This window comes from Ixodes scapularis, unplaced genomic scaffold (genome assembly GCF_016920785.2).
Source record: "Ixodes scapularis isolate PalLabHiFi unplaced genomic scaffold, ASM1692078v2 PGA_scaffold12__126_contigs__length_90152505, whole genome shotgun sequence".
Lineage (NCBI taxonomy): Eukaryota > Metazoa > Arthropoda > Arachnida > Ixodida > Ixodidae > Ixodes > Ixodes scapularis.
In genome coordinates this window covers 87,683,382-87,697,831 of record NW_024609838.1, presented here as the reverse complement: position 1 = coordinate 87,697,831, position 14,450 = coordinate 87,683,382, and the positions used below count along the sequence as shown (strand labels likewise).

Below are 14,450 nucleotides of genomic sequence, written 5' to 3'. Positions count from 1 at the left end.
TCCCGTATTAAAAATTGCAGTCGCTAGGATGCCGCCGACGTCGAACTCACGACGCCGCCAAAACAGCCGCCGACATAATCCTGGAAGGCGCCATTTTTTTTTAACTGTGCTCGTCTTGGCTTTAGCCAACTTCTCATCACGAATCCTCCTTGGAGAAGCGCAAAGACTCTTTGCGTACGCACGCTATTTCCGAGAAATAGCGCGCGCTAAAATTGCGCGCGCAAAGCGCAAAACCTGGTTTGCGTTCGGAGCATGCGCAGTGGCGACGACGCTATTCTTTGCGTGCGCAAAGCTTTAGCGTGCGCTATTCTAAAACTCCCTAGTAACAATTTTTATTCCGTATCTGTTATGCGGGACGAAGAAAGAATAAAACATTTCAAGCTGGAATATGCGAGAAATATAGGAGAGGCAAAACAAGAATGCGTGACAATCACGCATTTTTCGGTAAAGACCAAAAACCAGATCGCTCCTTGCAATTTTTCCTCGCTTCCTGCTCTCCCCCCTTCTACCCTGCCCACCGTTACCTGTTTCCTCTTCCCCAAGGGTGAGGACGATCTTCTGCCTTGCAGAATTTCGAGCTTGGTCGTCGGCCTTTAACACCTTCCAGTGGCGTGGAGAGATCAAAACGATGTTTTACCGCGTACCCACATTATTAGATGAGCTCAGTTACGGGCCCGCTCGTAGACGCGGCATGTACAAGCAGAACCCCCCCCTCACTCACCACGACTCGCCTGCCGTCGTTCGACGCGCCGGGTGGCTGCTATGGTAACTGCAGTGTATTCTATATGATTCGGACGTTTCCAAGCGCAGCGTCTAGATGGCATTCCACTGTACTCTATGGTAAAACCATGTATAGAGAGAGTTTGGCCAATGGGAGGTACGGGCAGAGCCAGGGCGTACGCCAGACTCGGAAAGGGGGCTTGGCATGCTCTTTTGACCAACCATAAACCGAAATGAATCCGAATAAACCGAAATGAGCGCCTGTCCTGTTTACTTCTTGTCCTTGTTTTCTGTTGCGCTATTTTATATGTTTTACGAAATGAATCCCCTAGCGGTGGTAGGGAGAAACAGTTCTGATCAAAGGTATAGGTTCGTATATGGTTTTAATAAGCGCGTAGCAGTGAAGTGTAGTAACTCTTTGTGGTTGAAAATAGGGTTCACGTGTTGTTTTGATCGTGATCACGCAGAAAAATGTAAGAAACTAAAGCGCCGCTCAACTCTGTTTTGCTCGGACAGAGTTTGACCGCTCGGACGACAGATTCCCGGCCCTCGGTGCTTGGCGTAAGGATTATGTCGATTGTTCCGGTAGTCGCACTCTTCCACCGTCATTTTGGATGAGCGTGATTGAAACATCACGTGTACCATATTTTCAGTCACCGAGAGTCACTCCGATGCGGTTATGAGGTTTGTTTCTCGCGACAATTCGCCAGGGTATTATTTTCGGCTTCTGGTTGGTCACACTCGAATTTCTGAAGACGCCCTGGAACACGCCCAGCCCGCTTTCGGCGAATGGCGCCTCCTTATTTTTCTCCTATACTTCCCAGCGAATGACCAAACTCTCTACATATACGGCTCTGCTCTATGGTAAAGCCCCTTCATGTTTCAAAAGTAGCTCAAGGTGTGTCAATGCACGAAACACGTGCAACGTGCAGCCCTTGGGAAGTTCACGGCGGTAAAGCGCAGCACTGAGTTAGAATACAGACGCCATGGTCTTCCCAGCTCGCATGACAAAATTAGTACTAAAAATGTCAATGCAAAAGAGGTGTTCTGCGTGTTTGGATTTGAAGCCTAAATTACAGGCGGCCTTCGCTGCCGCTGACACTGAATTAACCTAACATCGTTTACTAAAGGACGCGTGCGACGGGCCCGGAAAACTAAACCGAAAGATGATAAGACGGGAGGGCGGAACTTTCCTCCCCTCTGCCTGGAGAAGGACCAAAAACGTCTCTTTCCTCTCTTCTTCGGTCCGTTTGGTGGCACGTCAGTAGAAGAGAAGAAAACGCGCCTTTGCTACCGCTTCTCTCCTTCATTTCTTAGAGTGTATGCGCTTTAGATATTTCTACTTTTGTTTCTGTAGAAACTTCAACGAAAAAACATTGGCGTTTCCAACTGGTAGAACAGCCGATAAGACTGCGTTGAAGCTAGATTTTTCCAGCTCATCACTCCACACACACTTTGTTGTCATAAAAGTATAACAATAACAAAGCGAAAGCGGGAGATTGATAGAAAGTGCGAAGGAGAGAAAGGCTATCCCGACAGGACGATTCATCCAGCTCCCAATACATCAAGCTGGTGCTCTTTCTCGGGTTAAATAGATGCGCTCGAGTGGGCCTACCTTTGCATTTTGTCATAACCGGAACAAACACATAAACAGAAGTGGCACACGCACATAAAGAATCACATGCAACGAGAGCAAGAACGAAACAAAAAACAAATTAATACAGAAAAAAACAAACATAAGTAAACAGTATACATGAATGGCGAAACATTCAGAGATGGGAACCAAGTTTTCGGATCTTCTGGTGTGGAAAGTAGATCCATCAGGTGTGGGGGGCCCAACTCAAAGCCCTTTTTTTCTGCCTCGAGTAAAAGGGGAAAAGGAACGAAGCAGGCATCCAATTCCAAAAAAGCGAGCCTTGCCCGAGCAGACAGATTGCCAGATGCGCCGCTGGTTTCCACACTCTATTTCCCGAGTTACGACGGACCGCAGCGGGCTGCTACGAGCCATCCCAGCCAATCCAGCGCAGCTATCGTATCACGTGTCTGAAGGCCCTGCGCGTTACTGAGGCCCTCCCGAAGGATCCCGTGACACACACACAGGTCATGCGGTTGACTCCAGTCGCTTGTGGCGTTTTCTGCGGTCCATAGTAAGTTGAAACGGAGTAAAGCAGGAAAAACGAGAGTTGCAGGCGAGGGGGGGGGGGGGGGGGGATTACAAAAACGAAATAGACGAGTAACGAAAAAGCGAATGAAAATATTGAATAAAAGCGGACCGAGTCTGCGGCCGAGGTGCCAGTCCCACTATGCAGGGCCGCTCTCCTACGGGGTTTGTAGCCTTGAAGTTCCCTGACGCGGGGAGGCGTATACAAACATGGAGCGATATTGACGTAAACAACGAAGAGACGAACGAAGAAGAGTGAAGCAGAGAAAATCGATAAGAAAAAGAAAATGTGTTTTAGTTTCGCCCTGGCTCGCGCTACAGTTGTTATGTGGACCACCGGAAAATACGTCGTTTTGTAGGCGAAGTAACGCCTGACTGAACTTGGATGGATTTTCTAAAGGACGGATCGAGGATTGAGATAGGAGGGCCGCGATGGGTATACCCGATTCTCTCGATGCTCTGAGCATTTACGTATGCGACGGACAGCATTTTTAGTAATTTTCTGAACTAAGTACCCGTTGCTTACTTGTGTTTGCGGGTGGAAGCAGACGGAACTGCAAGTTTTTACGTGTGAAGTATGAGTTCGAAGGAAGACGGACGTCGTAAGTGCGCTGAAAGTAGTCATACACGCCTAGAGGCCCACATACGTATTTGCGTTTGAGCGCGCTGCATTCAGGGACGGCATGCAGGTAAATGCAGAACGGTGTGCAGGAGCATTTATGCAAATTTGTACACACTGTCGACCGTAGTCAAGAGCTGACAAAAAACGCGCTCTCGACGCTCGTGACTAGCCAATTGCAAGACTATATCCGAGGCAAACCTGGCGGCGTCCCACGACAGAGTTCACACGACGGGTCTTCTATGTGATATCTCGCTGGCTGCCGCGACTTCTGATCACCTTTCTAGGTGATCGCAAGCTTGGAAAAACCTGCTTCCGTAGTTCTCACTGCCCACCAACAACCAAAAGCAAGATCCCCCCTCCGAACCAGCTACTGGATCCGCGTATCGCCCACATGCGCAGGCAAGCAGGAAACCCTACATTTCTTTTCTCGACTTCTGATCGGTCTGCCGCAACACTTCATCAGAGTTGCTGCGTTCCAAAGTAGAATCCGATAAAGCTTTCTTGCGGTGCACGACGCCTCATTGCGCAATGGCGCTTCGTGCCGCGAGTGACTACTACCTGGCACAGAGATGCCGCACACTCTCAAAAGCAGTAAAACACATACGTAAGGAGGAGACATTAGGGAGCGAGTATTCAGACCAACGTGGAGGTAACATTAGTGCCAGCCTCTACAACTTTCCTCAGAAAACAAGTTTGTTGAGTTTGAACTAAGCTTGTGACAAATTTTTGCAGTCTCACCACAAGCTTCTGTGTTGCCTAGGTTTCTACAAGGTAGAACAAGCTGCCGTATTGCCATGCAGCAAACCTTACCATTAAAAAGTATTCACCTGAAGTGCTTACCACTAAGTGCATTGAAGGTATAACATTGAATGTTGGTTGAACAGGTAGCGCCCTCTAGTGCGTAATTCTCGTAACTTTGGAAAGTTCCAGTGAAGGTAATTGTAACCGATGCTATGTATAAAATGCCATATATGAAATACGGATTACTTCGAGGAGTTTACAAGTAAATGTCACCTCTTTCCGAATGCATAATATCGTTTGATCACTTCGTTATCTTGGGTGTATTAACCTTGCTGCAGAAATGATGTCATAGACGCTCAGTTTGACGCTTTATTATTGCAGACGAACGATTCGACTCTTCGCCGTTTGGAAGAGGCATGTGAAAAGAGTGCTTCTAGACTGTACCAATATACCCTTCAAATACTTTACTCGGGAATACATCTTGCTCCGGGAAAATCCAGTGGCTTTGGAGCCTACATGGTGTACGTATAGTTACAACGGTTAGAGGCGCGGAGCCCCGGGGTTTTCTCCCTTTGCATTGGGAAGGGTGACTGCTGCCTTCTAGTATGGTGTCTGGAACGCGTCTCCGACTGGTGTGTTTACCGCGGCCCAAAAAGTGGTCCCTCGATTTCCGCCTGATGACGTCATAGAAGTGCCATGCTGTCGCCGGTCGCGACCCTGGCGGCGTCCCAACAGTTGTGGTACAAATAGCAGACGCCTGTTCTGCTGCAAGTCGCTCTCCACTGTGACAGTCCACGGAAGCTACAGCAGCCGGAAGTTGGGACGCCTGGGACGCCGTGACGACAGCGACACCCGCGTTCGCTCGCGCTTTTCGCCAACATGTCTACGGCCAACCGCCATGATCGCGACAGGCAAGAGCATGACACTCCGGCTTCTGTGGCGTCATTTGTTGCCACTTGGGGACCACTTTTGATGTATGGGCGGGATAGTACGCTAAAGACACCAGTCGAAGACGCGATCCAGGCACCATACTTCTAGTGTCTTGGACAGGCTTGGAGACGGCGATCACAGCCGTTTCTGCTCTTTCGGCGAGTCGAGTATCTCGGTGGATCGGCGGTGGCAACCCGCCCTCTCAGCACAGCACGATGCGCGTGCGTTCTCTCGGACACGGTCCTTTCACGTCGAAAGGGGAGGATTTGGTGCCTTAGGCGCGTTGTCCGAGTGAGAGCACATATAACGGAGAGTTTACAACTGCTAAATTTGGGTCACGTGGCTTATGGGCTGCGCTTGAAACAGGAGCTTCGAGGATGCGACGAGGGTGTTGATCATCTGCAATTATCTGAGACTTCTGGACCGGCTTTCTCTTTGACATTGGTCGAACCAGCGCAAGCGCAGTGGTGGCCTATCGACGCAGGAGGCGTCCGCCATTAAATCGCAAGCGCTCCCCATGTGTTGAGTTGAACGCTCTTTTCATTTTCAGCTCTTTATGTTTAATGCGAACGAGCGGATTAGACTGTACACTCCTATACTTCGTTTCAGCTTAAGCCAAGACGCAGCCGACGCTTCGAGGTAATGAGCCGAGTAAAGAAGCGTCAAACGCGCTTTTCACTAGGCCTTTTCTGTTTATGGATGATTCAGTAGCGACCGAACATGTACAAAAACATGACACACACCACGATTTGGCTCTTTTAATACTACTTGATTGGTTTCATCAGCTTGTAGCATTGGCTGCGTTTGGGCGTAAGGTGAAACCAAGTCTGGTAAAGCTGCAATGTTTATCTGTTGGGCTTTGCAACGCGCACTGAGTATGCGCAGTTCCTCATTGCTGCAGAATCTCAAACGCCCCGTGAGCAGCCAAAGCAAATCAAAGTTAGATAATTCTGGAGCGCAGTATGGTCAGAGGTGTTAGTGCCTGAGCGGTATAGACGCTTTGCAGCAGCTGTGCATGGAAGCCGCCATAACTGACCTTCAGTTTTTGTTTCCTCTTATTCCGTTTATTTCACTTCATCATTACCGTAGCAGGCCAGGTTATTGCCATATTAGATTCAACTGTGTCCTTTTCTAAAGCATCGGCCTTTGTAGAGGATCGTCAACTACCGTTTCAGTTGCTCGGCATCTCGGTAAGACAAGAGGAGGTCAGCAATGGTGGCTGTAATTTGGCGCGTGTGTAAAGCGTCTATAAACAACACAATCATCGGGAAGATGCGAATATGCAAGACACGGGCTGCGTTATGTCATTAATGTATATTAAAAGCGAAAGGGCACTAATGACAGACTCTTGCGAGAAACCAGATGTTACTGGTATTGAATTTGCGGTATGGATGTTAATAAGCACAGATTGGGAGCGATTATTTAAAAGTTCTCTAATGCAATTAAAGATGTCAGCGCGAGTTTCAGGAGCAAGCGCTTGTGAGGTGCTTTGATAAAGGCCTTCGTAAATTTTAAAGATATGGCATTAGTCTGTATGTTAGAGTCTAGATTAGACGACTTCGAACATGACCACATTAAACTGTGACCTTCTCATTTATATAATGCCTAAGGAAATGCTATTAGATTTAAAAGTCTCCATACTCTGTTTCAAGGTTCGACCAGAGCAAGCGCTATGGTCGGATGAATTCAAGCAATCATTACGGAAAGTACGTCATCGCGGCGCTCGGGGTTTTAATGGTTTGCTATCAAGGGCTCAACTAATTACGCACATAAAAGGCGCGTGCTCGTGGTTGTAATGGTTTGCTATGGTGGGATTAACTAATTACGCACATAAAAGGGGCGTGAGTGCAGTGGTGCTCGAATCGTTCAACCTGTGATAGCAAATGCAAAAAAAAAAAAAAGGGAAAACGATATTTGCGCCGTGACCATGTAACTTCGGCAATGCTTCATTGGCTTCATCGTATTGCAGCGTCGAATGCGGTATGAACTAAAGTGAGACGGAATATACGCAGTTAAAAGTTCAACATGCCATTGTGATGCTTTGTAAATGTAAGTGATGGTGCGCTACGCTATAAAACCTGCTGCTCAAAGCAAGTGGCTTTGTCTAGCACCTCATTTGCATAAACGCACTCCCAAATAAGGCTCTAGATCACACCATTTCCTCGCGCGAGCAGTTCTGTCAGCGTTGTGTACTGCGCATTCAATGGGGCGTACAATGAAGCGGGCGGAAGAGACGCCGGGAAAAGGAAACTCGAAGGAACGAAGGTGGGAATGCTACCAGGTGTTGACCCTAAACCGTTTGCAAAGAACCCTTTTCAAACACTAGTGGAGGGGGCCGTTTCACTGTGTTGTGGCGGAACCTTTTACCGCCAACCCCAAATAGCGGGACTGGACTGGAACAGACAGGGGATTTCGTAGACTTTGAGAAAACAAATATCTTTTTTTCGCGTTTACTAAAATGGTCGTTTGCCATGTAGAGTCATATTTCAGGCCCAAACCTCCGTTTCATAGCAAGTATGTCAAAACGAGCGACAATTCTATGGAAAACAACAATTGAAAGGAATGTATAGTGTGTTCGAGGTTCGCCAGCATTCCGGTGGTGCTTATTTATTGCTATATGCCCATACGGTCACTATAAAAGATGGCCTCGTCGTGCAGCTTTACGAGTGGTTAAAAGCGTTTGAAACGTATCTGATAAAGTACGTGGGCTATGAATGGTGTGCTTTTTTTTTTTTTTGTTATTTCCTATGTCGGGCAGCTGTCATGGGTCACCTGTTCTCTGGCATCTCCCAATTTTTAAAGACTTCATGAGTGAGGGTGATGCTTTGAATTCAGAACAAGCCTTTTCGCGCACATTCATAAGCAGAGAGAATAAAGAATTTCTTATTTATTCCAAATCAGACTATATAACGTGACCTTCCATTTATTTTGATCCTCTGCATGCAGAAGGAGTTACTGATTCAGTGTTGCGATGTAGTTCTTGCGGTATCTCTTGCTTTTCCGCATGTCCTTCGTTCGTTCGCCACGTATATCACCCATGTTGGAAAGCGCCGCCGCAGCCATGCTCGCGGTAACAGTGTCCGACAGTGCACATAAATACATGTACGAAGTCGTTTTTGCACAGTGTTTAATGCCATGAATTTGAAATAAAAATACCATAACTGACCAATTATTTCGTCTACGTGACTGAGAAATATTTTAATCTATCTAGTACGCACAAAGTATTACTGATATTTGCCTTTATAATCAAGCGCAGGAAAAATGAACTTGGTTTTCCCAATAAAAATGTATTACCGTAAGTTAATTTCGGACTGGTTGCTGTCTGCTTAAGTTTGCAGCAGCACACGAGCGAGAGTTGAACCTCTAGCGTACATTATAGTAACTCCTAGGTACATACATGATAATAAAATACAAAACAAAATAAAAGCAACAAGGAAATCACAATTCTAATGCAGAATCAGAAAAGCCTGCCACTATAAAAACGCTGAACAGTTAAGGTGAAAAACAAAAGGAAGGAGGATGACAATTTCTGTTGAATATGAGCACTTGTGATTTGCGCGACGCTTCATAAAAAAAGAAATTTCCTAAGGCTTAGAGTAGAATCCTTCGTAAATATGAATATTAATTATGGACTCCGTTTTATTGATATTACTCCCATTTTTTATTACCCCTAAGAATTATCATAGAACGAAGTAGCTGCTTCTACAATAGTCCTTTTTGGGGCGCCACAGTGTTTTGTACTTTTGTTGAGCGCGTTGGTGATAGTTTTGTCCATCCTCCATGTTTTATTCTTTCTAGTATTTAAGAGTTGTTTGGCTGGCGAATCGTAGCACATATAAGACCTCATGTTTCGAAGTCTAATTGCGCTTAAAAGGCATTATAATTATCTTTTAGTCTTTGGAAATGAACTATTTTTCAGCAAAACTCAGCAAATAAGTAAGAAGAATGTCGCAGCGCAAATCATTCATTGAAATCAGGGTGCGACGACGTATGCGCACCTGCGAAAAGTCTTATTCGTTTCAGAAATTATAAAAAGGCGGGCGATTGTTCATGGAAGCATAAACTTGTGCAGCTTCCATAAGACGAGCAGACAACAAACTCATGTGGCCGACACATGAAACACGCTTTGTTAGCTCCATAGAAATAGACGGATGAATACGACTGAAGAAGAAAGTAAAAGAAGACAAAACAAAATTTTAATCAAGGCGGCCTGCCTCGGTTGGTACATTGAGTTATGAAACACCAGACATTGAAAAATAAAAAATAAATGTTACCTCATTTAAAACAGGCGCTCATTTTTCTTGTGCGGCTATACCTCGGTAAGCTCTGCGAACAGCCCGAACAGAAACCCAAAAGGTTCCTCCGGCAACGGGTAGCGCAGCGAGGAAAGACTTTCAAGTTTTCGGGCCCTGCGACTCGCAATCCGGTTTGCTATACACCAACCAGTACGGAGCTTTCCGGGGAGCTTGACGCAGCGTCCTTGTCTTCCTATTATTTTTTTTCCAGTAGCGCCAACACCACGCGGAGCAAGAGCATCTGCCTGGTTCTCACCTGTACGAGTTGAAAGAACTGAGACGCTTTGGCGATGGGGTCCGTGACGGCGTTGCAGGCTGCGCCGAACAGGACCAGTTTCTTGGGTTGCTTGTCGATCATGTCGAAGAAGGCCTTCATGCCAACGGCAGGATCGCACTGCGAAAAAAGGAAAGAGAAACAATTAGTCTAGAGTCATATTTTGGCTATACTTGTTTTAAACTCAAGAACCCTCATGAAAAAAGGTCAGGCTCCTGAAGTAGCATGACTGTCTTCCTTTTTTATGTAGAGTTGTGTAGGTACATTATATATATATATATGTGGTCTTACCAAGACGTGCGTGTTTCAAGAAACAAACTAATATTTTCTCTCTCCTGCAACAAAATCGTGTAAGGGAGGCTTCGAACGGAAGATGAACCATCCGCAAAACTTCATTTTTTTTAGGGGAAAACGAGTAGAGCGGTAAGCGTTCTTAAAACCCACTTACACGTTCAGCCTAAGGGTGCTATCATGATATACTAAAATGCGAGCAACGGAGCGTGTGGCTTTCGGTACATGCAGCGCATCCTCGAGGCAGCTAGGAAAGGATAAAACGGCAGAGAGGGGAGAGGGGCTACGAGGGTGTACACATCGGAGCAGCCCCTTTACACCCCGCAGTTTTATCAGTTCCATCCGGTAGTTTTATCCGTTCTGTGTTGCCTCTAGGTGGCGCAGCATGTATCGAATCTTTGGCCTCATGTTCTCTACAGAGGAACAGAGTACTGCTAATGATATTAACAATTTGTTCTCTCGAGTATGAGGTATTGCAAGACAGCCCCCAGATTCATGTACTGTAAACAATACTGTTTTAGACTCGGCTTAACTTCCTCTTCTCTCTGAAGAAGAGTTTAGGTAAATCCTGTTTAGCCTTAAACCCAACAAATTTCCAGGTATCGATGGTATTTCAGTTAATGACTTGAACCGAAACTTTGATCTGATTTGGGCTGCTTTGCTTTAAAAATGTTTAATCACGTTATATCTGATCGTGTCATTCCATTAGCAATACAAACAGCTTTGGTGATTTCATTATTTGAGGGAGCCGCTCAAAATAAAGTACCCTAGAAAATTATCGACCTATTTTTATTCTTGTTTTGCTAAAATCTCGACTAATATTTGTGGATAACTATGGATATGTTTTTAGTTAAACACAGTTTACTATATCTTTATTGGTGCGGATTCACACAAGACCGAGGTACCCAATTGCTCCTTGGGGACCTTTTTTGCGCGCTCAATTTATCTTTTGAACGGAATCAAGTTCCCTGCTCGCTGTTCCTTGGTGTCCACAAGGTATTTGATAGCATCTGCCATCACATTTTGTTAAAGTTTTTGAAGTTAGGCTTTCAAGGCTTTTTTTTAGATTGCCACTAAAAGCTTCCTACAGGATCGTCGTCCATGTGTTTCATTTGTGGGGTATCGAAGCAAAATCTTTTCAGTCAAAGCTGGTGTTCTCTAGGGCTCGGTCCTAAGTCCACTATTATATAATCTGTATGTCAACGCCCTGTCCATCGTGGTACCAATTTCACTATTTCAATATGGTGACGATACCGTTATTTTATCAAGAGCGTCCTATTATCCAGACGCTTTTTCGTCTTTACAAACTGCAGAAATTAAAGCTATGGACTGGTCTGAGGCTAATTAAATAAAGTTAATCCACCCAACACGCAACCTGTATGTTTTCGTAACACTTCGAATCAAGTTAATATGACCTCTTTTTTATGGTTGCATACGTCTGGGAGTTTATCATGTGGATGTGAGAATATAGTGCATACATCTTCTACAAATATCTTGACTTATTCTCTGACAGTGACCTAACCTGGAACTCTCATCTTGCTCTTGTATGTAAAAAAATGCGTGCAGTGTCTTGTTTGTTATAGTGGGCATGGGAGCGAAAGCGTAATGCTGAGGCTTAACCAGGACATGCTCGTTTTCGTACAGCTCCCGTTTTTCGTCTTTGTCGGACTCATTCCTGGAACCGTCATCGCTGCCCCGACCAACAACGTCATCGACAGTCCGGGATCACCCTTATCGTCTTCTGGATTGGAGGGCCCGTCAGCTGTTTCATGGAGCGCCTTCTTTGCGGATACAGCGCCACCACCCCTGTCGTCACTCCCACAATACCCTTCGATGGGCCTACAAAAGGAGGTGCCAGAGCGTCGCCGCGCCAGTGGGCATGGGAGCGCAAGCGTAATGCTGACGCTTAACCAGGACATGCTCGTTTTTGTACAGGTCTGTAAACGTTTCTCCCTACATACTAAGCGAACTAGTAACGTGTACCTTCTTCTGCTCCCATGCCCCGGAGTGCTTATTGTATCTGTCACTGATTGTTTTTGTATGCTTAAGGCACTGCTACTGCAGTGTGGTGATGTGGAAACCAATCCGGGACCCCTGTCTGCCTCTAAACAAAGGCAGTTAAATGACATGTTTGTTATGCTACAAACCAGTGAATCCAAATCAACTATACTTGAAGCTGGACAGAAAAACATCAAGGTCGACATAAAACATATCTTAGAGAAACAACAAAGCCTTGATACCGCTCTGTCTTCTCTTTCTAATCGGGTTACTTCAATTGAAAAGGATGTATCTATCATTGCTGAAGTTAAGCATGACATTAATGAGCTACAGGTTGTGACGTCTGAGCAGAGTGCTGCAACATCAACCTTGCTTGCTCGCATAGACGACTTAGAGAACCGTTCGCGTCGTTCAAACTTGTTGTTTTACGGTATCCCTGATGCTCCTAGCGAGTCTCAACAAATTTCTGAACAGAAAGCACTCGACCTTGCGAAGGGCAACTTGGGAGTCGCGGTTGATAGCTCGCATGTTGAGCGTGCGCACCGCCTTGGTGCTTTCCGTCAAGGGAAAACAAGGCCCATCATTGTGAAATTCTTGTCTTTCAAAATGAAAAACCAGCTACTTTTTTCCGCCTCGAAACTAAAAGGTACACCCTTTTCATTATCTGAGGATTATTCACCAACTGTTCGCACCGCAAGGAAGGCGTTGCTCGTATATGCCAAACAACAAACTTCCCCATTCAAACTACGCTTCGATAAACTTTTGATCGGTCCAAAGACATATACCTACGACCACCATTCTAAGTTAGTAACTGAACTTCAGCGATAGCGCAAGGCGGGGAGTGTTCGAAACAGCAGATTAGGCTCGTATGAGGGCATCAGTTTTTTATATGCCAATGCTCGAAGCGTTCTATCTAAATGTGATGAGCTAAGTACCATTATCTCGTCTTGCAGCGCCAAAATAATCTTGCTGACCGAGACGTGGTTAACTCCTCAAGTCACTGATAGTGAAGTACTGCCTGATCACCCTAATTTCATTATCTATCGTCTCGATCGACAGCAACGACGCGGTGGTGGCGTTCTTATAGCCGTAGATAAAAAGATACCTAGCAGAGTTGTTTCTAATCATTCACAGCTTGAAATAGTTTGGGTCTGCTTACAATGCAGTTTTAGGTCTGTCTTGGTTGGTGTTTGTTACCATCCTCCTGACGCGTCACACTCGTTCTCAAGCCTTCTTCACGATGAATTGTCATTACTTTCAAAAGAATATCCAACCTATCCCATACTTTTATTTGGCGATTTTAACTTTCCGTGCATTAATTGGAACGACCCAACTCCTGTCTGCTCTAAAAACTCCAGTGGTTTGTCAACAATTTATTGACGTCGTTTTAGATTTCAATCTTTCTCAGATAGTTTCCCTTCCTACGCGAGTCTCTCATTCCTGTTCAAACATTTTAGATCTTGTTCTTACTTCTCACCCTGAATTATTTCCAACGCCTTTGGTATTCTTGGACGGCATCAGTGACCACAAATCAATTCATTCTCACATAAAAGTTGAAACTGCAAAAATTGTTCGTTCAGGAAAGAAAATATTGCTATACGACAAAGGGAATTACGAAGAAATAAACCGAGCGTTGTGTGACTATTTCTCTTTTTTCTTAAATAATTTTGATTCTCGAGATTTTAACGAGAATTGGAACTTATTTAAAAACAAGTTAGATGAACTTGTTAACATTCATATCCCATTCAAATACCTCAGGCCTTCCTCGGCGAAACCATGGTTCAATCGACAGCTTAGGTCTCTCTGTAACAAAAAGAAAAGGCTTTTCCGTGCTGCTAAGCGTGATGATACTCCTGAGTCATGGTCCAAATATAAAAATTGTGAACATAACTACAAAATGAAACTGCAAGAGTGCAAAAGCGTGTACTCTCAGCAGACGCTCCCTTCAATATTACTTAACAACCCTCGTCGTTTCTGGAGTATTGTTAACTCAAAAGACCACACTTTACCAAAGATTTTTAACGGCTCGGGTGAAGTTGTGCCAGATGATCAGTGTGCAGCTATGTTTAATGATGTCTTTTGCAATGTGTTTACACCTATCTCTACCGACTTTTTACCTGGTCACGTTCCTGCTGATTATTTTCCAATGGACCCTGTTTTTGTAGAATTTAATGGTGTATCTCAAATTATTAACTCATTAAAGGTCTCGTCGTCCTCTGGGGTTGACAATATAAACACTAAAATATTACGTAACACTAGCCTGTCTTGTAGTTTATTTCTAACCAAGATATTTCACCAGTCTTTGGAGTCGGGGGTGGTGCCTGGGGACTGGAAAATCGGCAAGGTCATTCCGGTCCACAAAAGCGGCAGTAAGTCTTCTCCCCTCAACTACAGGCCTATATCTCTTACTTGCATCCC

General features: G+C 45.1%; 1 protein-coding gene across 1 annotated transcript in view; it reads right to left on the bottom strand.

Annotated features, from left to right (window-relative positions):
* The window catches only part of LOC8034788 (gamma-aminobutyric acid type B receptor subunit 2), a 329,601-nt gene extending 319,738 nt beyond the window's left edge, over nucleotides 1-9,863 (bottom strand). The window contains exon 1 of the mRNA XM_042289254.1: nucleotides 9,726-9,863. Coding sequence (XP_042145188.1) covers nucleotides 9,726-9,845 — 120 coding nt within the window. The 5' untranslated portion in view covers nucleotides 9,846-9,863. The remainder of the gene's footprint in view (nucleotides 1-9,725) is intronic.
* Nucleotides 9,864-14,450: the final 4,587 nt, after the last annotated feature.